The sequence below is a fragment of the Athene cunicularia genome, assembly GCF_003259725.1.
Source record: "Athene cunicularia isolate RWA chromosome 17 unlocalized genomic scaffold, athCun1 chr17_part1, whole genome shotgun sequence".
In the NCBI taxonomy this organism is placed as follows: Eukaryota; Metazoa; Chordata; class Aves; order Strigiformes; family Strigidae; genus Athene; species Athene cunicularia.
The window spans coordinates 2,950,175-2,976,064 of record NW_020799122.1 but is presented as its reverse complement, the minus strand read 5'-3'; the positions used below and the strand labels follow the sequence as shown (position 1 = coordinate 2,976,064).

General features: G+C 38.3%; 1 protein-coding gene across 1 annotated transcript; it reads left to right on the top strand.

Annotated features, from left to right (window-relative positions):
• Positions 1-406: 406 nt before the first annotated feature.
• Positions 407-23,121, top strand: QSOX2 (quiescin sulfhydryl oxidase 2). The gene is made up of 12 exons (XM_026860646.1): positions 407-485; positions 550-650; positions 1,903-1,951; positions 3,098-3,206; positions 3,403-3,493; positions 5,879-6,024; positions 7,002-7,145; positions 9,268-9,397; positions 11,689-11,811; positions 12,970-13,120; positions 17,255-17,443; positions 20,044-23,121. The coding sequence occupies exons 1-12, from the start codon at positions 407-409 to the stop codon at positions 20,592-20,594; spliced, it is 1,863 nt and encodes a 620-aa protein (XP_026716447.1). The 3' UTR covers positions 20,595-23,121.
• Positions 23,122-25,890: the final 2,769 nt, after the last annotated feature.

Here is a 25,890-nt window from a genome sequence, read left to right as displayed (position 1 = left end):
CCTCTGAGAAAATTGTAAGTTTGGTGAATAGCGAGGCCTTGTTAAAACAGCCCTAATACAAGGTGCATCAAATTCATGGTTTTGTACTTGACAGCCACGTGGATGAGTAACTGTTGGATTAATTTTATTCAGCTACGGATATTCTGCATGCTTTATTTTCTGAGCTTAGCTAATGGTGAAAGCCGGGGAATACAATCCGGTACCTTGCAAGCGTTGGGTTGGTCCCTATTTCATCTTCCTGGGTTCAGTAAAATGTCTTCGGCCCTGCAAGTGCTTCATTGTTTGTTGGGATTCTTCTTATGTAGGTGTATTGAAAATACAGTTGCAGCTAAGAAAAACAGGGAGGTTTTGGTTATTTAAAAAATCAGTAGCTTGTATTACGCTTGACAATAGAAACGAATAGCAAATGAGAATTGACCGGAGGCTTGATTTTTATGCCACTGGAATCTATTGGAGTTCTGTTGTTGATTTCTGTGGGAAGCAGGGTAATCCATCAGCTGGGATCCACGATCACTTCTGCTGCAAATTGAAGGATATCTTTGTTTTCAGACTGGGAATCTGCAATTAGAGTTGGTGTGCTGGATTGTGGGGAAGAAGAGAACTATGAGACGTGCAAAGAATATGGTATTCACTATTACCCAACTTTTAGGGTAAGTGGCATCATATATTGCCTTAGGTAAATGCATGCTTTATAGTAACTATAACAAACTTACCTGTGCAGAGTGTTATGTGTTGTTCTTTAGCTGGACTTTTTCTTTGCTTTTGGTGAAAAAGCTGCAGGGCTGATAAAAGATTAATTTGAGTTCTTGCTGAACGCAATAGCAGATGCAGTTAGTTATAGTAGTAACTCACTCCTTAGTTCTGAATCTGAAAAAATTCTTATGGGAAGAAGATACCATTCTAGAAAATACTATAACACCTAGTTGTGATATATTTAATTAGATAATAACAATTTGTTTAAGTATTTTTCTAATTCAGATGTTCATGATTATTAATAGTGGGTTTAATTTTGATGTATGGAAGTAAAGGTAATACATTGAAATTGCATCATGAAATCATTTTATTTTATGACCAGAGCTCCAATTAAAAATTCACCCTTGATTGATCCTTCACTAAATAATCTGCTAAATTTCATAATTTGCCAAAACTGAATTTTACAAGGGATCTTGTGTTTGCCAAAAGTATCTACTATTGTTTATCTTCAGATCTAAGTGCAGTTTTTAACTGCTCTTTGTTAATCTGTATAATCACATATTTAACCATAAGTATAAGCAGAATGTGATGGATGGAGAGGATCGAATAATCTGTGTTTGTTATGACAGGAGAGGGGACAGGAGACATTTCACTGTAGAATTTGTGATGTTCTACCCTGATAGAAAGAACAATACTCTTTTTTTTTAATCTTTAAAGGTTTTGGTGTAAATTGGAATGTACTCTTTATTAGACACTAAATCTTTTCTGGTTTATTTTTTTGTCGCAGAAGGCAGTCAAGCTCCATTATATATCCTGTTTAGCCACTGGAGGGAGTTGAGAAAATGTGAACAGTGTCTTTAAGTATATACACAGTTGGTAGTACTGATTTGGTAATCAGTTAAGTCGTGTTTGGTTTAATGTTTGCAGTAATGGATCAATATACAGCATTGAATTATGCATTGTGGTATTTTTCCTCTAAAGTTGGCTTTATTGTGTATCAGAGTTTCGCCTGCTACCCTTGTATAGTTGGGAAGCAGGTCTTTGAAAGTAAGACGGAAAACTGTCTTCTGAATAGATAAAAATCTTTTGTAATTAGAGCTGTAAAAAGTAAGTGTCTGGGAAGTCATTTTTGTTTCTAAACTGAACTTTCGTCTTATACAGGGAGTTATTTTCATAGCATTAATACATTTATTTTTTTTTCCCACATAGTACTTCAAAGCATTTACAAAGCAGTTTACTACTGGAGAAAATTACAAAGGTAAGAATGCCCTACTGTAAGAAATCCCCAAAGCAGTTGTCCTATCAGCCAGGAATGTGCCACACAATAAGCAGAATCTGTTTGCCTGTCAATTAGTTTAGACAGCTAGAGATGGGATGGACACTAAATAGCTCTATAAGATAGGATATTACAAGTACTGTATGAAAATGGAATGTCAGGCAGAATTTTAGACAGGCAAAACATTTGTTCAAGAGCTTAGGGCTCTCACACCTCATTTTTTTTTAAATGTTGTTAATTTTCACAAATGGCTAGATAATTTTTTTTAATTCCTTTTTTTTTCCACCACACACCTCATCACCATGAGATCCAATTTCCTCAATCCTGACTGTTGCTTTTTGATTTGTCGGCCACTTTCCAGGCATCCTGAGTCTCGCTGGGAAAACCCCTATTCAGATGTTGACTAACTGAAAACAGGCTTATCCTGTGTGTCTGACAGGATCACAGCTTGAGGTGGTTTGTCTGGGGACAAAAGTAATGTTGTCTTTTTCAATGGATTAACATTTAAAAGGCCAGAGGTCAGAATAGAGACCACCTGCACCATTAACCCTTCATGTAGAAATAGACCATAGTTGTACCTGTTACTTTTTGGCATTTGTGAGAGTTTGTGCTTTTTATTTTATTTCTTTGAAAGCAAATAAAATATCCTCACAATTCAGTTATTTCCTCGTATTGTTACGTGACTTTGTAACCTCACCTGGCCCATTTGATAAGAATGGCACACCTTTATGTTTTTTAGTGCATGATGAATATCCATATTGCAAAAAATCTACCGAAGGTGCTCACGCCAGCTGTTGTGAAAATGAGCACGGATTCAGAATGAAGCATTGTTTGAAGAGAAAATCAGCAAGGCAGGCAGATGGTTAGATTTGGAAAAGTATTGAGGCTTTATTAATCTTGGAGTAGGATGACAGCTTTTAAATATGATCTCATCTCAACATTAAAATGAAACCCTACAACAAAATCCCTAGTCCCTATTCTTCAGCCAAAGAGTATTCTGGTTTTTAAGTCCGAATTTAAAACAAAAACCTGACACAAGAAAAACATAAGACTGTATGAAAACCTGCATGGGAGTAAATTTTTTCCCAGTTTTCTGAAATGGTGTGGTTTTTTGTAACCTGTGCTCAGCAGGAGCAGATCGAGAGCTGCAAACAGTTCGTCAGATGATGATTGACTTCTTACAGAACCATTCCCAAGAGTTGAGACCGCCTGCTTGCCCGCCATTGGATCCAGTTTCGTAAGTTCCTTCTTTAAATTACAGCTGGTGTATGCTTACTAGGTTAATTAAATAAAATGTAGAAGGTCCTATTAAAGATGAAGTAAGCTTTTTTCTTATTATCGGTTCTACTACTAGATTGTAAAAGGGAATTCTGTCAGTAACAGTAGGTGCATTGCATTCTACCTGTGCTAAATAGTTTTTCTTTTCTTAAAAGGTCTGGTGATATTACTTCTCTTTTTGACAAGAACAGCCATCATTATACTGCTGTTGTGTTTGAAAGTAATAACTCCTACGTTGGACGAGAGGTAACGTGTGACTTATGAATGACATAATGAATGTGAATAAATGTTATCCTAACACAGCTGAATTTTATGTTAATTAGCCAAGCAACAAACTTTCTGATTATAGGACTGAATTAAAGGGTCATAAAGAGCAGGTCACGCATATTTGAGATATCACCAAGTCAAGGGATTATACAGGGCTCTTGTATTTAGTCACACAGAGGATCTTGCTTACTAATGAATGTGATGTCATGTTAACTTCTTCCACTCATGTTTTAGTGGAAGATTAATTTATCATTTTCACTGTTAGCAGAATTATTTTTTTTTCTTTCATGTTCTAGAAGATTACAACGAAAATACTGTCAGATTATGTTCCTGTTTTGTTACTGCAAGAGAACCATTCATAATGCTCATTCTTCTGGGCAGCTTTTGTGATTTCAACTGTTGATAATTATCTGAATTTTCTGGTTCTTTTTATACACGTATGGGTTTTAGAAAATTACATTCTAAATTAAGATGATAGCATCAAATTATTTTCACAGCTCTGAGGCACTGAGGAAGTCTTTGGTTTTTTGCTTCTCCCACCCCCCCCAAATAAAATATTTGATTTGGCATCATTTCACCACCTAATGAGCCTGCTGTTAGCTTAGACAACTGTTACTTTTCTCTTCCTGCCAAGATCTAGGATAAGTAAAGAAAATAAATTGCATAATTATCTAGGCATAATCTGTGTAGAAACATCCAATGTCTGTGAAATGTTTCTAATTAGATTTGATGCTGAGATGGCCCAGTTGCATAAGTGGAGGAGAGCGTGCTGCCAAAAGCGAGAATCACTTTGAGAAACAGGCTGCTTCCAGACATTTGTTTTCTGGAAGCTGCTGTGTAGATACAAGTGGGCATTACTAAAGAGAAGAAATGTGATGATTATAAAGTTCTTCACGTTTTTATCACACTCGCTTTAGTTTTATTACCTACTGTTGTAGGGCAAGACTGAGTGTCATCTGATTAACAGCAAGTGGAGTCTGCTTTCAGAATAAAAAAAAAATGCTAACATTGTGTAGTATTTTAGCTTTATGCAGTAGTTTAGTGAAATAGAAAACAACGTTGCTTTCAGGTTTACAGTATAAGACAATATGGATAACCTAAGTCAGCAGTTAAAGAAAGGAAGGACATGTGTTTATCACTGATGAAGGGAAGGAGGGGTCTCTTGAATTACAAGTTTGAAAGTAATGATAATATTCACCTGAAAGGGAGAAGTATAGTGGAAACTGAAAATAACAACAGGAAGAAGATACAGAAGAGGCAGAGAGGGGTAAAAGAATGACAAGTAGAAATGTAAGAAGAGTCGGAAGAGTGGAAGGTTTTGTAGGTAAGAATGGAACATTTGAAATGGTAGTGTAAGAGCAGAGGGTAATGGAAGGATGTGACGAGAGTGGCCGTTAGAATGGCAAAAGCAGATGCCTTTAGCAGTGGGATCTTAAAGGATTTAAGAAGGGAATAAATTAGTGTTTAAGGTTTTTTTTCTAAAGGGCAAATTTTCATTACTTATAACTGAGTCATATTTGTAGGTGCAGCTTTGCCTATAGTTTGCAAAGAATTCTGATAGTTGAGTCCTGGCAAACCCTTGAGGCACGCTGATGTTACCACCTTCTTCTGCCTCCTCTACCCTTTGCTGAATTTTAAATCTTGCAAAGAAATTTGTGCCCACTCCCAGCTGCTCTAGTGCAAAAGTCCAGCATCAGGCTTGTGCAGCTGACGGAGATTGGTTTGAGCTGGGATGCTGGGCTGGGAACTGGAGCACTTGCGATACAGGCACCTATCCCTACATGGAGTCTGCTGTGGGGTTGGTAAACAAAAAGAGCTGAGCAGACAGCTGGGTGCTGTGACACCACAGGCTACACAGCTTGGTTTGGCAGGGCTTGCCAGGCAAAGCCTCAGCTCCTGTGGAGCCCTGAATTGATTTTGAAGTCATGGACTTTGACATCAGAAACAGTGGTGGGACCAATGTTTCCTCACTCTCTGAAAACTTGCCTTTAGACTCTTACATATATAACATGAACCATAAACCTGTTGGTGCCAGTGGAATATCCTCTGGGCTATTTTGAGGTTTATGAGGACATATTATCATTCATTCTCATGTTTTCTTCAGACGTTAGACTTCAAAGAGAAAAGATCAGGATAGACCAAGAGGAGAAAATGGAAGATGGGAGTAATAATTTCCAGAGAAGAGTAAATCTGCTTTAACTGAAATTGTTAGTGTCCACAGAATACTCGCAGATATACTTCCTTGGTGAACAGCTTAATGATACCCTTAAAGGATGATGCACTTCACCTATTTATCTGTCTTGTCCTACAAGATTGGATATTCTTTGAACAATGTATAATTCATGTCATCTTTTCATTACCCAGGTTATCTTAGACTTGATCCAGTATGAAAACATCATTGTAAAGAGAGCACTGAATTTTGATAAGCCTTTGCTTGAGAAACTTGGTATTACCTCAGTCCCTTCATGCTATCTGATACATCCAAATGGGTCCCATGGATTAATTAACATGTAAGTGGTTATTTGAGGTAGATGGGGAGGTTCACTTAAGCTATAAAAACAGTTTCCATAGCTTGCTTTCGTCCAAAGTAAGTTATTCTATAACCTTTTGCGTGGATATAGTGACAGTGTGTCCTGGCATGTAATCAATACATTGTACTGACTGAAGTTGTGTGTTGCATTTCTTTGTGTTTGAAAATTGCCTGCCTTGAATGCTCTCTAATAATTATGAACTAAGCTAGTGGTCTTGTTATACAGTTTGCTTTGTGAATGCTTGTAAATCACAGACGTGGGTTATGCCAGTGGAAGTCAGACTTCATCATTTAGTAGGGAGAACAAGCCGAAATGATGTGCTGGCTAATTATAACCCTTGTGGTGTTTGACTACAATGACAAGTTTATACTGCTGACAAAACTCACTTGTGAAGTCGATGATTTGCAGTAGTGTGTCTAACTGGAAATAAAAGTTCTAGGCCAATGTTTGTGGTTTGGGTTTGATATGCTGAGAGGCATGAGCTGGGTGGTGTTAATGAACCATTTAATATTGTTACCTCTATTTTTAAAAAAGAGACCTAATATTACTTTTGCTTACCACTGTTGCCTATTTATAGCTTTAACCTGTGATACTTCTGAAAGGAAAACACTTTGGAGTAAAATTGGAAAAAAAATTGATGAAGCATCCAAGTTCTTCAAAAGACTTGCTTCTGAGTCAAAATACTTGTTCCATGTGAACACTGCCTGTGTAAGGTGAATGGACATTTTGATGGGCATGATGTGTTCTTGGAATTTCAAACCACTAATCCAAATGATCGTTATTACTATTCCTAAATTGAACATTCTTTCATTTCACTTTGTATCAAAACGTAACGTGTTGCACTAGGACTGTAAAACATAAAGCAAAGTGAATATCTTATAAGCGTACTAATTTGCTTTGGATATTCGCTTAGTCTGAAATTAAAAGTAATCCTCACTTTGTCCATTTATGTGCAGTTTGAAGCCCCTACGGTCTTCCTTTTCTTCGTATTTAAAGTCACTGCCAGGTGTAAGAAAAAAACTTCTTTTGCCACTTCAGCTACCTGTTCAGGAAAACAAAGAGGAGAGTACGGAAATCAAGGTGTGGAAAGAGTTTGATAAGTAAGTGATACCCTCAATTTTCAGATCAGTGTTCGTTATTAAAATTTGCTTGCAGGTTTTTTTGGCCACATGGGAAGCTGTGCTGTAATTTTATAATAAATTCTAGTGCAGTTCAGAATTTTACATTCCATCCCTGGTGATGCACCTTGAGTTGAGTATGTTGGTCACTACTGAACAGTCTGTATTCTTCTGCTGAGGAAAATTAGAGGTCTTCATGCTTAGTACTGGAAAAATAATGGCATCAAAGCTGAGAGCAAAGCTTTCAGCTGTTGCTTCAACTTCATCAGTTTCTCAGTATATTCAGGTAACACTTGTGAATTAGTTCAATTCCAGCGACAAGGTTACAACTTCTTTACAATTGTGAGCAGTGTTTCAGACCATTCAGAGGTGAAAATATTGTGGGCTTTCGGTATTTGGTTTTAAGCATCTGCACTGCTAATGTTTTCCTCCAAAAGTATTGTTAAATACCTAATTGACTTAAAAATACCGAGGACTTATCACCCATTATCTGAAGTATGTAGGTCACTGATTGGAATTGCTGGAAAACTTTGGCAAGTAATCAGTAAAAAAATAAATAGCAACAAGCTATAACATTTCTGTAGAAAACGAGAATTCCCTGTGTGTATAGTAGCAAAGCAGTGCCCACTAAAAAGTGCTTGTCAAATGCAAGTATAATAGAAAATACTAAAGTCCCTGTTAAAAGATGTTTATCTTGCCAAATCTGCAAAGGTTTCTCTTCACCCTCTTTTCTCTCTCTGTCTGAGAGAAGGATGCAAAGGCTTTACAGGGATAATCCCTCAGTATCTTTAGATGGAAAAGATGTAGGACTGAGTGCTTTCATTTTGTACTTATTTTCCTTTCATGGACACTATTAGTGTCATCTTCTTTTAATGCCTATTAAATTATTTTATATGAAGCATTCTGTTATCAAAACAACTTAGTTAAATTGAGCTGCTTTCCAGCAAGGCAAAAGCTTGATGTGAATCTCAAGTCCAAGTATCTTCTAAGTTGGATTCTTTGGGGGAACCTCATGCATTTGCATGGATGTCTCTTTAAGAAACTTGAAGCAGAATTTTGCTGTTCTTTTAAATTTAAGTGAGTACTTAAATAAATGTAAATTATTAATTAAGGAGGTAAATTCAGAGTAAGTCTGTAGTTTGAGTTGTTAAGAATTTAGATCAGTCAGTATCTTAATATGTTATTTAAGACATGGGGCTGGCCAGTTTCTTGAATGATTATTCTTTTAATTCTGTTTGGGTTTAGAAATAACAGTGCTGCTGAACTCTTGTCAGAAGTGTTTAACTCTATTAACTATGTGAACCTCTGCTTGATGACATTGCTCTGTATCATAATCTCTTTGTATTCTGAAAGCACTAGAAGGGTGTTTTACTCGATGTATTCTTTATGAAGTGTTTTTTATTGTTCTGAAGATACTTGGTTGTGAGAAGGAACTCTTAAAATCTTTGATTTGCTTTGTGTTTCACTTGTACCTGTCATAAGGTACCTAATTCTGTCTTAAGAGCTGGTGTGATCAAACTTAACTGTTAAACTTGTATGCAAAGAACCTACAGCATTTGGAAGAGAATTTCTAGATTCAGTCCTTTCCAGCAGTGACCTTCTTCAGTCTTGTTTGCACTCCCACTCTGTATATAATCTACTTTTGTTCAACAAAAGTCTCCCTTTTTTGTACTGTGTCATTTGCCTATTTATGGTCAATCCTGAAGAGAAGCTGTAATTTCTTTACGTGAGCTCTTTCCTTGCTGACAGTGTCAGGGTTATAACTTGATTACAAGTTAAAGCTGTCTTGGAGGCAAAAAGTTTAGTCAAATATAAGTTCTTGTGTGTGGTTATGCCTCATTTGTCTAAACTCTGAACAAAATGACATAAAATTACTCTTAAGAGAGTACAGTGAACCTCATTGAACTTGACATTCACCATACTGAGCACCTGAAGTAACTGCTGTGTCTTCCCGTACTGGTGTAGAATATACTGCAATCACTGTGGAGTGGCAAATGTTGAGGTTTTAATGACACCTACTATATATCAATTTTACCTTCATGACTGGTGAGGAAATGAGCGAAAGAAACCTGCCACTTTATAACATTATATATGTGTGTTTCAGATCCAAGCTGTACATGGCTGACCTTGAATCGGGATTGCATTACCTGCTCAGGGTAGAGCTTGCTACGCACAAGACACTTGAGGGAGCTGAGCTAAAGACCTTCAAGGATTTTGTTACCATCTCTGCCAAGGTATACGGTTCTAGTCTTTGATTATTTGTAAGAATAAAGTGACTCTAACATAAAATTTATTATGTGATATAAGTCTCTCAAAACGTCTTTCAGAATGCTTAAATAAATGCTTCCTCGCTAGCTTAAAAAAATAGTTTTGTGGGCTTAAATGTTATTTTTGAGTTGTATGCCGCTGTGACGTTGGGTTGAAATGCGTTTTAATTTAATCTTAGAGGGCTCAAAATAAATAAGCATTCTGAGCATATATTTACAATGTAAATATAGTCCATTTATCAGATTTTCAGGATAAGTAGCTATTATAACTGAGTGGGATTAAAAAAACTTTGTTTTTCATTCTTGGCTTTTGGATTTTGTTTGTGTGTACTTGACAAATGGTGTTCTATTTAGAGATATTAGTAACTTCTGTCTAAATTTTGAAGGTAATTGAGGTATTGAGTATTTCAAAATAATTGAGGTATTGAATATAATTGAGTATTTAAAAAATAAAGATGCTTACATACTACAGGGGCAATATGTAGTATAATGTGATATGACTTGACAAAAAATTGAAATAACTTTATAATGTCAGCCTACTGAAATGGCTAACATCTCTTTATATTTGCTTACTGAGCAGCTGATGCTTTGTTTTATTTTAAAGAAACTGAATCAACAGCTATTTAAGGGAATAATAAGGCCTGTATGAACTATTTTCAAATATCTGGATTTATCTGAAAATCAGACAGTTTCTTGCCCCCGCTGTGGCCATCAGAGGCCAGAAATCTCTAGCTGGCCTCATTTCTTTAAGAAAGTGTACTGGTAATCTTTCCATCATATTATCCCTAAAGCATCCTCTGTTCTTCCTGATGGCTCCTGGCCAGCTGGTGTCATTTACTTCCCTGGCTCTTAGTGCAGAAATGGGGAATGCTCTCCTAGTTGCATGCTTCTCTCCAGGCTGCCGTTAGACAAGTGGGGACTGCTGGCCTTCGTTTGCATTTTCTTGTCATATAACACTTTCCTCATAGTTCTTGTTCGTGATCCTCAGGTGTTTTTATTAGGAAATTTTTTGATACTATCCTCCTATTTAACAGCATTTATAGTGGTGATAAAACCTAAGTCACAGAGGTCTCTGGTTCCCTACTTGGGGAATTTTCAATGTTGTAGAATTAGGCTTTTTGGCAATCAGTGCAGAAGTCTGTTGTTTTTTGATTCCTTGATGAGACTGATACCTCCCTGAGATACTTTGCAACTACTTTCTTTTAGATAGTAATGCGTGATATTCTGGGGGTCCTACAGGAGTAAATGTAATTAGAGCATGCAGTTCAGAGGTGTGCTGGTTTCTTTACATACTATTTAAGAGTTGTCTTTGAACCCAAACAATGCACAGGGTCCCTTGTGTTAGACACACTACAGACAATTAGCAAAAGGGAGTTCCTGCCCATTAGATTTGCATGGTATCAAGTAAACAGTCTGTGAATTGGAGATATTATCGATAGCTGGACAACAGCTGCAGAATGACTAGCATACGTATAGCATCTTCTGTCATAAATTGCTTTATGTATTTAATGTAGCAGATACAGGGTTTATTTCCCCATCTGTTGAAATACTGCTCCCTCTGGAAGGGTACCTAGAGGATGGTATGCATACTTGACTTAATTCTATAGTAATTACAACCATCGTTAAAGCAAGTACAATTTCTAGTGTAAAATAATGTTATTACCACTGATATACAGATCCTCACGCTCAGTTGCTAGACCATGGCTTCTTTAAGTTGCAGGTTAAGGAAGTCACTACTTCCAAATCACTTTGGAAATCACTGTTACACATATGAGAAGGAAAATGCTCTTCTGGATAACCAACTTCAACTTCTACATTTACAGACATATGAACAACAGTTTTAGAAGAACTAATTTTTTTGATTAATTTTCTAAGAGTGAGAAGGATTTCAGCCTCTCTGATTCACTTAGGTCTTATGCTTCTTTCTGAGCTACACACTGAACTGAATTACCTTAATGTGAAATTCGATGTGATCTGTCACATCTGTAGCATTTCTGCCTGCTATTGAGTAGCTTCATTTCACTGGTTAACATTTTGGGTGTACAACTTGTTATATTTTGTAAGCAAAAGTTACTGGAGGTTTTCTTTATTGAAATCAGAACAAGTAATTCGTAACAAAAGAAAAACTGAAGCATTTTAAAGGCAGGAGAAACACATTTAGATAAAGATAAAAGTGTCATGCCGCTAATGAGATTTGTGCTTTAAAATATGAGTGTTTACTTCTTTTTTTTTTTTTTTTTTTCCCCCCCCCCCCTCAGCTTTTTCCTGGCCGTCAGCCTGTGGTAAAGTTGTTAGAGACCTTGCAAGAGTGGCTGGTGAGCCTTCCATTAGACAAAATCCCTTACGATGCTATCCTAGATCTGGTGAACAACAAAATGCGGGTAAGCTGTTACTAGTTTCCAGCATAAAATAGAGCATTAGTAAGGGATAAGATTCTATATAAATGTAAGACATCACTTATTGATGCTCCCTCAGTCATAATGGAGTTATAAGAAGGTTAAAATGAAAATAAAATGAAATCATTACCAGAAAAAAAAATCCACATGAAGGAATTGAAATTAGAGAATTGGAGTACACAAGCCTGTCTCAGTTTTATAAGGAGCAAGCAGTTGCTAACATACACATGTTCCTTAACATCAGCTTCAAATGATGCAAGATTGCCAGCAGATATTTTTGAGTTGCCTTTGCTTGCTGTGCCTGCTGTCAGCAGGATTCGCTTGAAGGTCAGAGTTTAAGTGACAAGAAATTTACCCACTGAAATGGGTGTTACTCACAAAATGTTTCCCCAAATATTCTTTAATTTCCTGGCACAGTAAAGGCCTTGCTGGGAGTCCCATCCCGCTTTGGTAATGCAGAGCCCTGCCCATAGGGCCATCTTTGTACAGAACTTACTGTGAGTCTGTCTTCCTGTGAAATGGGAGTGCTGTCTGGAATTTGGAAACCTCCTATTTGTTTTAGGAAGCAGAGAGAGAAGTCTCAGGCACTAAAATCTTGTACTGGATTTTAAGTATAATGAAGAAGTAGTGGGTTTGTTTTAAGAAGAAATAATTATGAATTCCACATCTTAGTCTGTAAAGACATTACCACCGTAAGTCATGTAAATCTTGCGGAGTAATACGGAATTTTTCATGTGCCCAGGGAAACTGTAGCTCTGTCAGAGTTTCCAGTAGTACCTGTGTGTGTGCATTGTGTTCATACTGTGCTTAAAAACTGTACAAGTGAAGCTACTTCATGTATTCTGTCAGACTAATTACACATTTTAGTAGGTTTGGCATCAGTGATTGTAAGTTGTTTATCATATGTTTGCAAGAGGGATGAGTGCAGCAGTGTATCTCAGACTTAAGGATTGTTAAAAGTTTAAAATTTATTTGCCTTAAACATGAATTCCTTAGCAACAAGTGCAGAGAGTGTCATTTGCTATTCTTTACCCATGGATCACCTCGATCTTGAGGTACCATCAGCTGTGTGACTGCTGTTGTGTCCAGTAGTTCATTTAGGTCCCAGAGCTGCCTATATCTTAAATACATATTTTTTTTCAGATTTCTGGGATATTTCTCACTAAGAAAGTTCAGTGGGTCGGATGCCAGGGCAGCAGACCGGAGCTGAGAGGTTACACCTGTTCCCTTTGGAAGCTGTTTCATACTCTAACTGTTCAAGCTGCACTGCGACCAAAAGCTCTGATAAACACAGGTAAGCAGCACTTGAAGGAGGAGACAAATAGGTGCAGCAGTTCTGCTATGCAATAGAAAAAGTAATGGAATAAGAGGGAATTTTTTTTGTGTGTAAATAACTAATACACGGGTGAAGGACAGTGGCTTTGGAGGTTTAGCTTCCAGGTTCGTACCGGCAGGGGTCAGAGCAGAGCTTTACTGCAGCCAGAAGGCTTGGAAAGCAAAGCCTGGCGGTTTGTCCTCGCTTAGAAATGTGATAAATAAAGTATGTGGCCCTAAAGGTGTGAGCAATAACGCAGAAAAAGGAGAGGATTTCAAACAAAGCGATTTTGAACGACTTGCAAAGGGATGAAGGTTGTTCAGGTTACCTGCGATTGCACTAAGTTAATTTGAGAAGAATGAGATTTAACCACACAGTTTAGTAGCTGTAAAAGATGCACAGCCATTAGCCAATTCATTTCTTAAACACTGAATCTTATGACTGTTTGTTGGGGTTTTTTTAGCTGAATGTACCTAGTGTCCATTAATCTGTGCAGTGATATACTACTATGCAAGCACTCTGTAAAATTACTTATTTTTAGACTTGCAGCATCACCTGAAGCAGCGTTAATATTATGGTGATAATTCCAATTGAAGAAACATGCTGGATATATAACCTTATTTTCTTTGCACAGTGGAAATATAATTACTAATGCTAAAATATTTGCCTTCATTCTTTTTATTCTTGCCAGGCTAGTGTTTTGTTTGTTTATAGTTCTATTTAGTTCTCCCTTAAAGCCTTTTTAATGCCTTTTCCAAGGAATATAAGAATGCTAAGATGAACTGTTTCTAGATCATAAAACTTAGAAATTTGCAATTTGACAGTTGCTGATTGTATGGTTAAAAAAAAAAAAAAATTACTTCAAATTATGGATACATACATTTGTCCAGCATTACTTGCAATCAGGGTGAAAATCTCTCAATTCTTAATATCAAATCTTCTGCAGAATAGAGATTATTTTTAATATAGGTAGTCATCCTGTTGTTGATTTCTATTTCTCTTTGTTTTGTTTGTTATTTGTGGGATAGTAGGTTGTATCCCTTTAGTACTGGGCTCTGCCTGGTGAGTCTGGGTTTTTTTTTTGTTCTGGATGATATATTGGCTGTTCAGCAGGATCATGCCTAACTTACATTTCCCCTTTTGTCTCAATTGCCAAAAATGTTCTAATTAAATGTAAAAATGTTCTCAATATTTAACCACAGAAAACTGTATCTTAAATTGCTCCCACATTTCAAGTGTGAGCTCTAGTCAGTCTGAAGTTAAAAATACATTGTAGAACCTGAAAACTCTGGCACACTTAAACCATCGATTTAAATCGGGACAGATATGTGATGATCACTTCTTATGGTGAAAGAATTGGGTCAGTCTGAGACTGTCGGATTATGTCTTGGGAGGTTTTCCTCTCCTTATTGCTTGTTTAAATCCCATCTACTAAAAAGCATGATGTACTCCCTAATCCTTCCCACCACAGGTAGGGTTTTATGCTTCTTGTCCACTTTAAAGATTAGGGTTACCCTGAATTGCAGTAGTTTGGGAGGAAAGAGAAAAGGAGGATTACATGATGATACATGGCAGATGTTAATAGAAGATTCATCTCTGGGCTGATAAAAGAAAAACAAACAAAATGAGCCATTTTGCAATTGTTTGTTTTCTTTTTAAAGCAGCTGTATTTTTCTTGATAGTTTCCTCTACTTGCAGAGTCTGGCAGTCAGCGTGAACCTGCTATGGCTTCCTTGATAGAATGTTTTTAGTGGTTCATACTTGACACATTTTAATGTTGAACGGTGTAATTTGAACCTGCAGTGGGATCAGCATAAGGGAATCCAAAGGAACTCTGAACAGAACTGCTCACATCCGAGGATGTATAAAATCATTTAGAAATCTAGTCCTGAGCACACTTTAATTATATGAAATGTGGGTTTAGGTAATAGGATCTATTGGCGTGAATAACACAGGCTTGTGGATTTTATATTAAAAAAAAAAAAAAATTTTTTTGTGTTTCATTTTCATCTGTTGCTGAATTTGAAAGACCTCCCCACAAAATGAATTTTCAAGAGCATAAAATTACACAGGAGAACAGATATAATTAAATTTGTGTATGAATCTGTTCCTCCATAAAGACGTTATTTACTAGTAGTTACTCTTGTTGTGTTGTTTTCTACATATATATTTTAGTATACGTGGTAAAACCATTTTGCCTGAAATTTGTTTCAACTTTCTAAAATTATTTTTTCAGCCTTTCTTTTAATACTGTAATTTAATCTGCTTTAATCTCATAGCTTTTATTTATACATGCTTATTCAATCACAGATATTGAATGTCTGAGTAGAGATTGTTTGCTTTTTATGAATTTTTTTTTTGGCTTTAAAGACTTTTTTACTGCTGTGTTTAAGAATAGAATGCTCTAAACAAAGGTGTTCGTGGTAGTCTTCACGCATTTCTTATATACATAGCAGATAAGTATGATAGTTTTTAATAGGTTTTGTTGAGGATTTTTTTTTCTGAAAAAAAGAAGGCATGTATGGAGGGCATCTCTGATACCAAACTGTTACTCACGACCAGAGCAGGATAGTGAGCAAAGCACCGTAACCCTTTACTACAGAACCTACAAAGCCTGCATTGTAAATTACTCGTGTTCAACCGCAGGAGTTGGTAATTTGATCAATCTGCATCATAAAATGTGTTTCCTTTGACAAGTGTGTGTTTGTGGTAACGTATAGTACATTTGTAAATACATTTTGGCATAATTTACTAGCTCAATTAAGCATGAATCAGAAAAATCTGTGAGACGGAGATGAAGCCATTAGGATTTCATTGAACTATATCAGGTTTTCGAGCCACTTACAGATGTAGGGACTACCTGCTGTCACAGTACAAGGCTCAGGACAGTTTTTTGATCTGTAAAGACCTTAGCTTGCTTCTGAATAAAATAATGATTCTTTTGCATTACCTTTAGTGTAAAAGTGTGAATGTTACAGAAAGAATAGCATCTTCATATTTATTTTAGGAGGAATTCCTGAGTTGCTCTTGAAAGTTCAAATGTTGCAAAGTAGCTGTTACGTGTATGCATTCAGTGCTTGCTAAAAAAGCCATGGAATTAATAACTGAAATGAGATTTTGGTATTCAGTAATACCTTGGAGTTACGGAGGAACAAACAGGTATCTCGGGCACCTTGTGAAATACTTATCAGAGGGTTTTTGACTGTTGGTTTTTCAGCAGCAAGGTCACCATAACTTTAGTGCCTGAGCATAAATGTAATGGTGAATGCATAACGTAATATTCATTTAGTTATTAGGCAAGATATTGAAGAAATATCTTCTATTTCCAGAAGAATTGTGTAAAGTATAGACAGCGTGGACTTTGCATGGTTTAGCAGTTTCAAAATGGACTCTGATAATGAGATTCTGAAAAAAAATATTTAGTATTTGATTTATTTAGCTAAGTTTGTTTCCCCCTTCAAACTGTGAGATATCCATTGAAAAGAGAAATTTCACTGCAAAGAACACTTGACCTTTAACTCTTATTTTAATGTGTTATTGAGGGTAACTTTGAACACAACTGTATTGACTAAATATGCTAGTATGTATTGGGATAAATAGGTACTTTGCATTTTTACTAACACTATCACTCACCTAGCAGTTTTTGAACCCTGATGTGTGTGAAATAAGTCCTTTGTTGTGTCTGATATCCCCAACAACCTTTCAAAACAGTATGTTTTGAAACCTCACTGTTTGAGATCACTTTAAACTGTATTTATTGCCAAATAATTTGGTTTCTAAATGTCTCACCTCAACTACTTGGTAACAGTATTACATATTTATTTTGTTAGGGAGGGATATTTCTTCTAAGAATTGTGTGAGGCTTTTAATCCCTTTAATATCTTTGTGACTTACTGAAGTATAGGTTCTATATGATGGCACATGTGCTATGCATGTCTTAAAATTATAAAAGTGGCTAATTTCTTAAAAGTGGAGGTGTAAATTTGCATGGAACAAGAAGGTAGCAGCGTTAAATTTCCTTTTCCCACAGTTCACTTTTCTGTTGTTGAAGGGCCCACTTGAAGCTGTGTTTGTCCAGATGGTGCCAAATGCATCTCTCATCTGTCTTCCTAGGTCTTGAAGACAATCCCCAAATCGTACTTCAGATCATGCGGAGATACATTCACCACTTTTTTGGATGCAAGGCTTGCGCTCAGCATTTTGAAGAAATGGCTAAAGAGTCCATGGATTCCATTAAAACCTTAGACAAGGCTGTTCTCTGGCTCTGGGAGAAACACAACGTGGTGAATAACAGGCTCGCAGGTATGAAAGACCTGAAGAAAACTCACCGAGGGTGGCTGTGTCTGAGAGCCAAGGTTATGGCATTTTATACAGCGTGGTTAGTCTCTGAGCAAAGATAATGCAAATTGGGCTCTAACGTGAGTTTAGAAACAGTAACGGTTGTTCCAGCTTGACATTCCTTTGTTAAATACTGACTTCAGAAGACTAACTCCGTATTTGCCTTGGTGTACAAGGAAGGGTACTTGTGTATAGAGCAAAACCTAGAGCATCCCATTCAACCAGAACTCTAGTGTGTTAACCTTTGTGTAGTGAGAAATACTCACTTGGGATACACGGTCCTCCCGTAACTCTTCTGCTGTGTAATGAAAAAACATCACCATTCTCAAAGATACTGTTTCTTCTGAGATTTCACCTGTTGCTTGAGAGGCTCTTCCTGGAGTACCAATCAAAGCCTTTTCAAAAAGGAGCAGCACAGTTTAGCTTCTTATCAGTAGATAAAAAAAATAATGACATTTCTTTCTGTAAGAGTTTAACAAGATGTTAAAACCTGTCTTCATTTTGTTTTGGAGAAATGCTGTAGAGAAAATGATGATAATTGAACAGAAGGCTTTCTCAGGGTAAAAGAGCCTAAACTATTAGCAGATCAGCAACTGAATAAAATAAAATTACCGTATGAAGAAAATCTGTTCCCCTGCTAGATTGCTATGTTTTCAGTTAGACTAAAAGTACCGTTAAAATACTGGTTGTATTTAATCCGTTCTGTTATGGGGATATCAAGTAACTAAAGCACTAAAGAAAATTGGTTTCTCTTTGCACTTAATCCCTCTCTGCTGTTATGGATCTGTGTAATGTAGCATTAGTTGCAATTTAAATATGCTATATTGTGTTTATATTATGGTTATGCTGAATTCCCAAGATTTATGAAGTATTAAATACTGTTGTGAGCATAAACAGTTTGTCTCCTTTCTCCAAGAAGAAAAAAGTAAATTATGAGGTATTAAATAAAAACATCCCCTAGTGTTCGTTACTATTGCCAGGTTGAGCACAGGAGGGGGGGAAAAAAAAAAAAAGTCGTCTTGTTCACTTGAAGTTGCTAAGGAGTGGAGCAATATACTTACTTAGAACATTATGTTATTGGAAAACTCGCATGGATATTGATTTAGATGATGCAACAGCCAGCTAAAATACCCTTTTAGTAAGAAGTATAAATAATAATACTAAATTACGCTTTTTAAGTTTACTAAAATTTCTCTGTGGGACAGTGACTTATTTTAATTCTTAAAAGCTGCATCTGTATTTCTGGCGATGTATAGAGCTTTCGGTGAGAAATGATGTTTGACTGGTCAATGAAAACACCTTGGCACAGCCTTCAAGTGTGGGCCATGAGATTGTTGTATATGGCTCTGCCCTATTTAATTCTTTCCTGTTGCTTTAGAATGAACAGAATTTATAGCATTCTCTTTTTTTTTGGCAGAAAAACATGAAGTACAGCAACTTTTCTGTTTGTATTCTTACCATAAGATGTTTTGTTTCTACTCTCTACTGAAACATATTGATTATTTATTTAAATAATATCTTTATTTAGTGATCTTTATTTAAAGATATCTGAAATGCAGACTTGCTCTCTTGTAAATATCAAGGAGACAAATATTTTAAAGCATTCTTTGAATCCCTAAACAATATTTTGCTCGGAATCATGGGGGAGTTTCCTGCCTTTAAAAAGGATAAAAGCAATAATAAGAATCTATATTTATTTCTGAAATATTTTAAGTGTTAGTGTACTAATAACAATCAGCTAAATAAATTAGTTTTTTTACCAGATAGATTATTTTTTTTTCTAAAAATTATCTCCATTTTTTTTTTTTTTTTTTTTTTTAGAGCAAAGTACAACACTAGCTACAGTGTTAATCTCTGCCATCAAGACAGAAAGGTAGCCAGAGCAATGAGCAACTGAAACGTTAGAGTTGGATCTAGTTCCAAGGCAGCATTACAGGTTTAAATGCTAAAAAGCAAGCTGAAAAATACATCTTAAATATGATAATGGTTTTTAAAGTACTGAAAATAGTTTGCTATAGTAATAATGCAAGCTATGAAAAGGCAAGCTGAGAACGGAATGGTTCACGGTATAGAAACGTGAATATACCTGCAAGTCTTTGGCCTTGAAACAGCTTCCTGCAAACCAGGCTCGGGATTAAAGAGCACTGAGTGCAAAAGAGCAGTTTGTTTTGAACCATAATTCAGATTAACCCCTGAAAGGCCCAGATGGTGGGGGGTTTGTACCTTCTGAAAACATAGCAGTTGGAGTATCGCGTATTAGAATTTGAACACTACAGCTTTCACTGAGAGAAAAGGAAAATAGTTACGATTTAGTGTTTGTGTTTTGAAAAAGGAAACAATTCTTCAGAACATAATTGATGCTTCCGTAAGGAAAGGTGAATTTCCAAATTTGTTCATGATTGTCCTCGGTTTAATACAAACGTGACTGTGCTGTGGGCTTTTTTTTGCCAACCTCACTGTTTATAAGTGGAAAATACTCTGTGGTTTCCAGTGAAGTGTCTGATGGCTCAGCTTTCCTAGTTCATTCACTTCCGATATTTTTATTCTTTTCTCCTCCCAATTAGGTGATTTGACTGAAGATCCAAAATTTCCCAAAGTTCAGTGGCCAACTCCAGACATTTGTCCTGCGTGTCATGAAGAAATTAAAGGATTACACAGTTGGAATGAAGCCCAAGTTCTACAGTTCATGAAGTATCACTATAACAGTGAAAATATTCTATATAAATACACTGCAAGCCAGACTGACTCCAGTGAAACAGAACAGGGGGATACAAGAGAGGTGAAAGACAAAAACCCACTGAAGAAACCAAGCGGAAACAGAGAAAATAAGATCCAGGATAAAGAGAACATACTAGATTCAGAATCGAAGGTGTTAGATAAGTTGGTAGCAAATCATGGACCTGTCAAAGATAACGGTAAAAGCGCAGTTGGATCAGCTGGCCTTAAAGAGACAAAGCAGGCCATGTCTTTCTTAGGGATTGGATTTTCAAACATAGACATGAGTCTGTGTGTCATACTGTATGTAGCATCATCCTTATTTTTAATGATCATGTACTTTTTTTTCCGAATGAGATCAAAACGGTGGAAAGTGAAGTATTATCGTTCATCTGTATAAAATTGGAAACTAAGTTTTCGTTGTACGTGGCTGTTCAGTACCAGATACAGCTTTAATATTTATGATCAGGGATTTTTATATACAGTATTCCTTGTTTCAGAACCCTTTCTTCCCAAGTCATTTCACAAGTGTTCTAGCTTAATATAAGGAGCTCGCCCTAAGAACCCTAATCTGTAACAGAGGCACACAGTGCTGTCGTAAAACGTCCACTGAAGGAAGCATTACATTTTTCAGTTCAGATTTTTCCGTGACTCGCCACCTACATCCTTTACTCATTTTCAGAGTAAACATTGCATTATGCAATCAACTGTGCCTGGTGTAGAAGGAAATTGGATATTGTTTTGTGTACTTCAAGTCAGGTTTGTTTTTTTGGTGTTGTTTTTTAATTTATCCAAGCTGATTTTACCTACCAGAATACTGAGTGGTTATGCTGTTACTTTGACTGCTTCATTTGGAGAAGCAAGAATTCTTTTTTTTTTTTTTCAGGAAACAAGAGTTCTATTCCCATTAAATCAATTCTAAATCCATGTGACTTTCTGAAATATTATTTACACTGCATATTTAAAGTAGAAAGCATTACATGTTCAAATAAGTCTTCCGTTCTCTTGTGAGTTCCAGCCAAGGATGCGTATGTGTCTCCTAGGATGGGAGTTTTGGGGCATTTTGTATCTCAATTAGCAGCCTGATTCTGACTGCTAATGCTGTCATCCATTTTGATGAATTTTAGATGTCAGCGAGGTAGTCTCAGACCCAGCGCTTTACTTGTTCCTCCATTGGACGTGGTAATGGAGCATTAGATAACTCCCCTCACTCCTTTGTGATCCAGAAAAGTAGCTGAGTAGTTACTGTGTTACCCAGATGGAAGCCAATTCTGTTGAACTCTAGTAAGGGGAAACCATGTTTTTAGTGGAGGACAGCAAAATTTGCATCAGCGTGCCAGAACAGATTTACAGATCTGAAAAATCAGTTTTTTATGATGTTGGAAAACTCCTTTACAATATAGGAATTTTTTTGTGGTGAGGTGGAGCAAACATTTGGTATTTCCAGTCTGAAGCTCGCAGTCTCCCCTGCTCCCTGTGAAGTTGTCTGTAGAGTGCTTGGAAGAACAGCCCGTTGCTGTTGCCCTTCTGCTGGAGGGCTCCTGGGTTTGGGTCCAGAAGGGTTTCACTGATGGTTAAATCCGAGAGCTGCTCCCTTCTGGGATGCAGCAGCGCTTGGGAATATGGCAGTTGCCTTCGCAGGGCTGGTGGGGTCCTGGCTGGCAGCAATTAGAAGAAACCATGAAAACAGTTACAAAATTCCCCCTTGGAATAGGAGTTCCTGTCTGAGCCTAGCTGGGAGGATAATTCACGTCCTGGATAGTGAAGTTTATAATCCTATCCAATGTAATTGAGCATGTTCTGGTTATCCATTACCTAATCTTCAGTTAATCCTAATAGGTTTTGGCCTCAATGTTTTCTCGTGGCGGTGAGTTCTACAGATTAATTATGTTATATAAAAAGGCTTTTCCTTTCATTTCGACATTTGCAACTTTTAATTTAATTGAATGTTTGCTAGCTCTTCAGTTATGCGTGAAGGAATAAACAGTCCCTGGCCAATTCATTGTATTTATACCATTGGTGCGTCCTCCTCTTATTTCCATCATAAGCCCTAGCATAAAAAGTTTAAAGCCTAGCAACAGGAATGGTCTAAAAGCACAAAAACTCAACAGAGATATGGGGGGGTTTTTTTCTAATCAAATCTTCTTTGAACATTTCTGACATGAGTTTCTGCGGCTTCCACTTGGAACAACAAAATTGAGCTTCAGAGATTTACTGTCCCTTGTTCCCTAAGTTTATCAAAAGAACATACACAGAGTAATAACCTGTGGTTATTGTAAACGTGTCAGAGGGAAAAAAAAAAAAATCTCCACTGACGTGACACCGTTAGCCTGCTGTACATGGAGAGGCTCATTATCTCTGGTTCCCTTAAGCCGTCTTCACTGTTTGTTGTGCGTGTGCCCGATGGCTCTTGCTCCAGTGGGACAGACTTGGCTCTGCACACTCTGGGTGAAGCTGGGGGCCAGCTCCTGCCTTCTGCCACCTGCTGCCTCCGCCCAGCCGAGCGCTGCCGGGAGCACCCGCAGCAACTTTGTTGTTTCCCTGGGCTAACGGGAAAACCTTGATTTTGACGTTGTCTGCCACGTTAAGGCAGGCCGTGCTTAAGGACCCTCACTGCTCAAGAGTTCTGGCACAAGGAGCAATCATGGGTCTGTTCTCTTTAGGAATATAATTACAGCACCTGGGCTTGAATATTAAAACAGGTTGTAAGTAGCCAGAAAGATAGAGAACCAGTGGTGGAAGGTGGTCCAGGCTGGCTCGTCAGTGCCACTTGCTTTGTGCTGGAATCCAGTGAAAGGTCCCAGGAGGAGGCTTGTTAGGAAAGCCCAGAGTTCCCAATTTAATTAAAAAACTCAGGCAACTTTTAAGTGGCCTAATTCAGGGAGACATTAATACCTGCCAATAGGCAAAGGACGTTTAACTCCTGATAAAAAAAAAAAACACACCAAAAAACCCAACAAACCAACCAACCCAAACACTGAAACGGCAGCATAGCAAGCATCGGATCTGAAAAATCTGGCTGGTTTCTGTGGGACTGTTGAATTTCCTGCTGTCAGTATTATTGCACATTTTGAAGTTAAAAATCGGTCATTGGTGCTGGTGTTCAGAACTCCACCAAATACACAGACCCGAGTTTCTTAGCTTTGACTCCGCTTATTTTCATCTGCGTATGAAAACAAAAGGCTTTGACGGTTTTGGGGGATGATTTTGCCATTCAAACAGCAGCAAATGTGGGTTTGGAACAAGGTATATTTTTTGCTACACGCCATTAACTTTAATGTTGCTGTGACTCTGGAAGCATGACAGAATGAACCCATGCCCAAACCTCCAGGGGTCTTTTTTTTTTTTGTTTTGTCAGTCAAAGCATTAAATTTGGATGTCAGTTATCCGTGTTGGTGCTCTAACTCTGTTGCCAGTTCACTGGTTAAGGTTTTCACTTTAATTCTAGTAGTGACCTCATCTGGAAAAGTTTTCTCGACTTTGGATTCAGTTGTCTAAATCTTGGTTTGCTTGCTCTTGTTTTCTATCTTTATAATGACAAATTATATCCCGTTACATACTCTGACTGTAAAGATAAATCTGCCGGGGAATGCGCGATGCTGCTTTGCCGTGTTGCGTTACCGGTGGTTGAGTTACAAGAAGGTGTTTCCTTTTTAAAAATTGCCTTGAACCAGCATGTTGTCCTCGATCCTGGAGGTTTTATTCCTGCATTGGGTTGTTCCACAGAAGTTTCTGCAACGCCACGATCATTTGTGGACTGGTGGCAAGTCATTTCCGAGAAGGATTTCTTGGCCCTTTGTCATTCATGGAGCTGCCTTTGCTCTTTTTAAAGAGGAAATATTAAACCTGCACAGAAAATAAAAGGAGTACTGTGGAATGTGCCAGGAAAGAAAAGCTGCAAGTGCTAATGAAACCTAATGAAGTTATCCCTCAGAACTCTAAATTTTTAATTTCCAGCATCCATCCTGCTGTTCCTGCTCAGAACTGGGTGGGAACTACCATCTTAGCGAGAGCTCCAAGGTGTGTTGTCTAGGTCAGTGCGTTGCATATGAGGTGTTAAAAATAGTGAATAAACCAGTAATTTAAATGTTTTATTTATTTTAATTCAATAACTTGACATTTGCAAGTCTGTTCTGTTTTGGTTGGTTTTTTTACTCAGTCTCATACCTCTCTATGAAGGAAGAGTGACTGTTTTGTACTAAATTGTAAACTAATGTGCTTGTTTAAAATAAATTGCAAACATTTGGGCAAAGGATGGTGTGTTTTGGCTTTTTTACCCGTATTTTCTAATACTTTTTAGCTAAACTACTGCAAGGATAGCTCGCATACGTGTCCGTTTCAAACCGTATTGGTCATTTTGTGTGGGTACTTCATTTTAAAAAGTCCTGGGGACAGGTAAACTTTTACTCCCGTTTCTTTTACTGTTATCCCATAACTTTATAAAACGTCAGCGAACGTTTGTAGGAGCGATGGAAAAATTTCCCATTTCTGACCAACGCACGACGTTTCTCTATCTCCACACGTACACAAATCTTCCTTTCCCTTAAACCTGAAGAGCTTTTCTCTGGCAGGGAGGGTGCCACCCTCCACTGGGTGCTTCTGAATCTCCACAGCCTTGGCTGCCACTGAGAAGGGGCCACGGCGACTTGTTCACAATATTGATTATCTACCTGCGGACATACTCCAAGCTATTTTTAGAAAGCAGTAAGATGTCTAAACCTGTAGATAAGGTTCGTTCTTTAGAAGTTTGGCACTGCAACTCCCCTCCAAAGCCTGAGCGGGAGGGCCCAAGGGTGTACGTTGGGTGGCCAAACGGGCTTTTGGGGGAACCCGCAGAGATGGTGCCACAGTGCGGGTGACCCACGGGGCTGGCATGCGCCATCAACGGTCCTGAGCGAGCCATCGGCCACTGCCCTCCATCCTGCACGGCCCCAACGGCCACCACCCTGCCCCGTGTGCTGGGACACAGCCACCACCACACACACACACGTGTTTTCTTAAACTGCCTCCTTAGAGGATCAGACTAAAAACCCACTTACTAAACTGAGCTTAAAAAAGCCCATGTGGGTCCTGCTCCTCCTCCAAAGCTGTTGATGGCCCTGGGGAGGGTCGGGGTGCCCCCAGCTCCTGGGGGTACCCAGCAGGACCCGCCGTGGTCCCCGGCATTACCACGGCTACACCCCAGCCTGGCCTTTCTAAGCACTTTAGTTGGGGACCTCATCTCCCGGCCCCCAAAATGTCTCCCTGCGCTATTTGCCAACCAGACAAACCATCCGAGGGGACGGTCCCTGACCCAGCCGTCGGCCCCCCACAAGCCCCGCAGGATCCAGAGCAGGCAGGAAAGCAGCTGGGCACCCAGAGGTGCTCAGCAGCAGCACGGGGCCGCGGTGGGTGCAGCGGAGCGCTGGGCCGCCCCCACGGGCGGGCGAAAGTCCCCGCGCTGCCGTCGGGCAGGAACATATGTGTGTTTGGAGGCTCCCGCCCCTAAGCTGCTTTTATTAATTTGTAATCCCCCGCGAGCAGGAGGTAAAGGGATTGGGGGGGATTAACGGGCTCACAGTAACAACCACAATTATCAGCTCCGGCTGCCCGGGGAAGCGGCGCACACACGCACGGGGCTGTGTCGTGTGTGTCCCCCCCCCCCGGTCCCACGCGTGAGCTCAGGCTTCAGCCGCCGCCCTCACACCCCCCCCCCC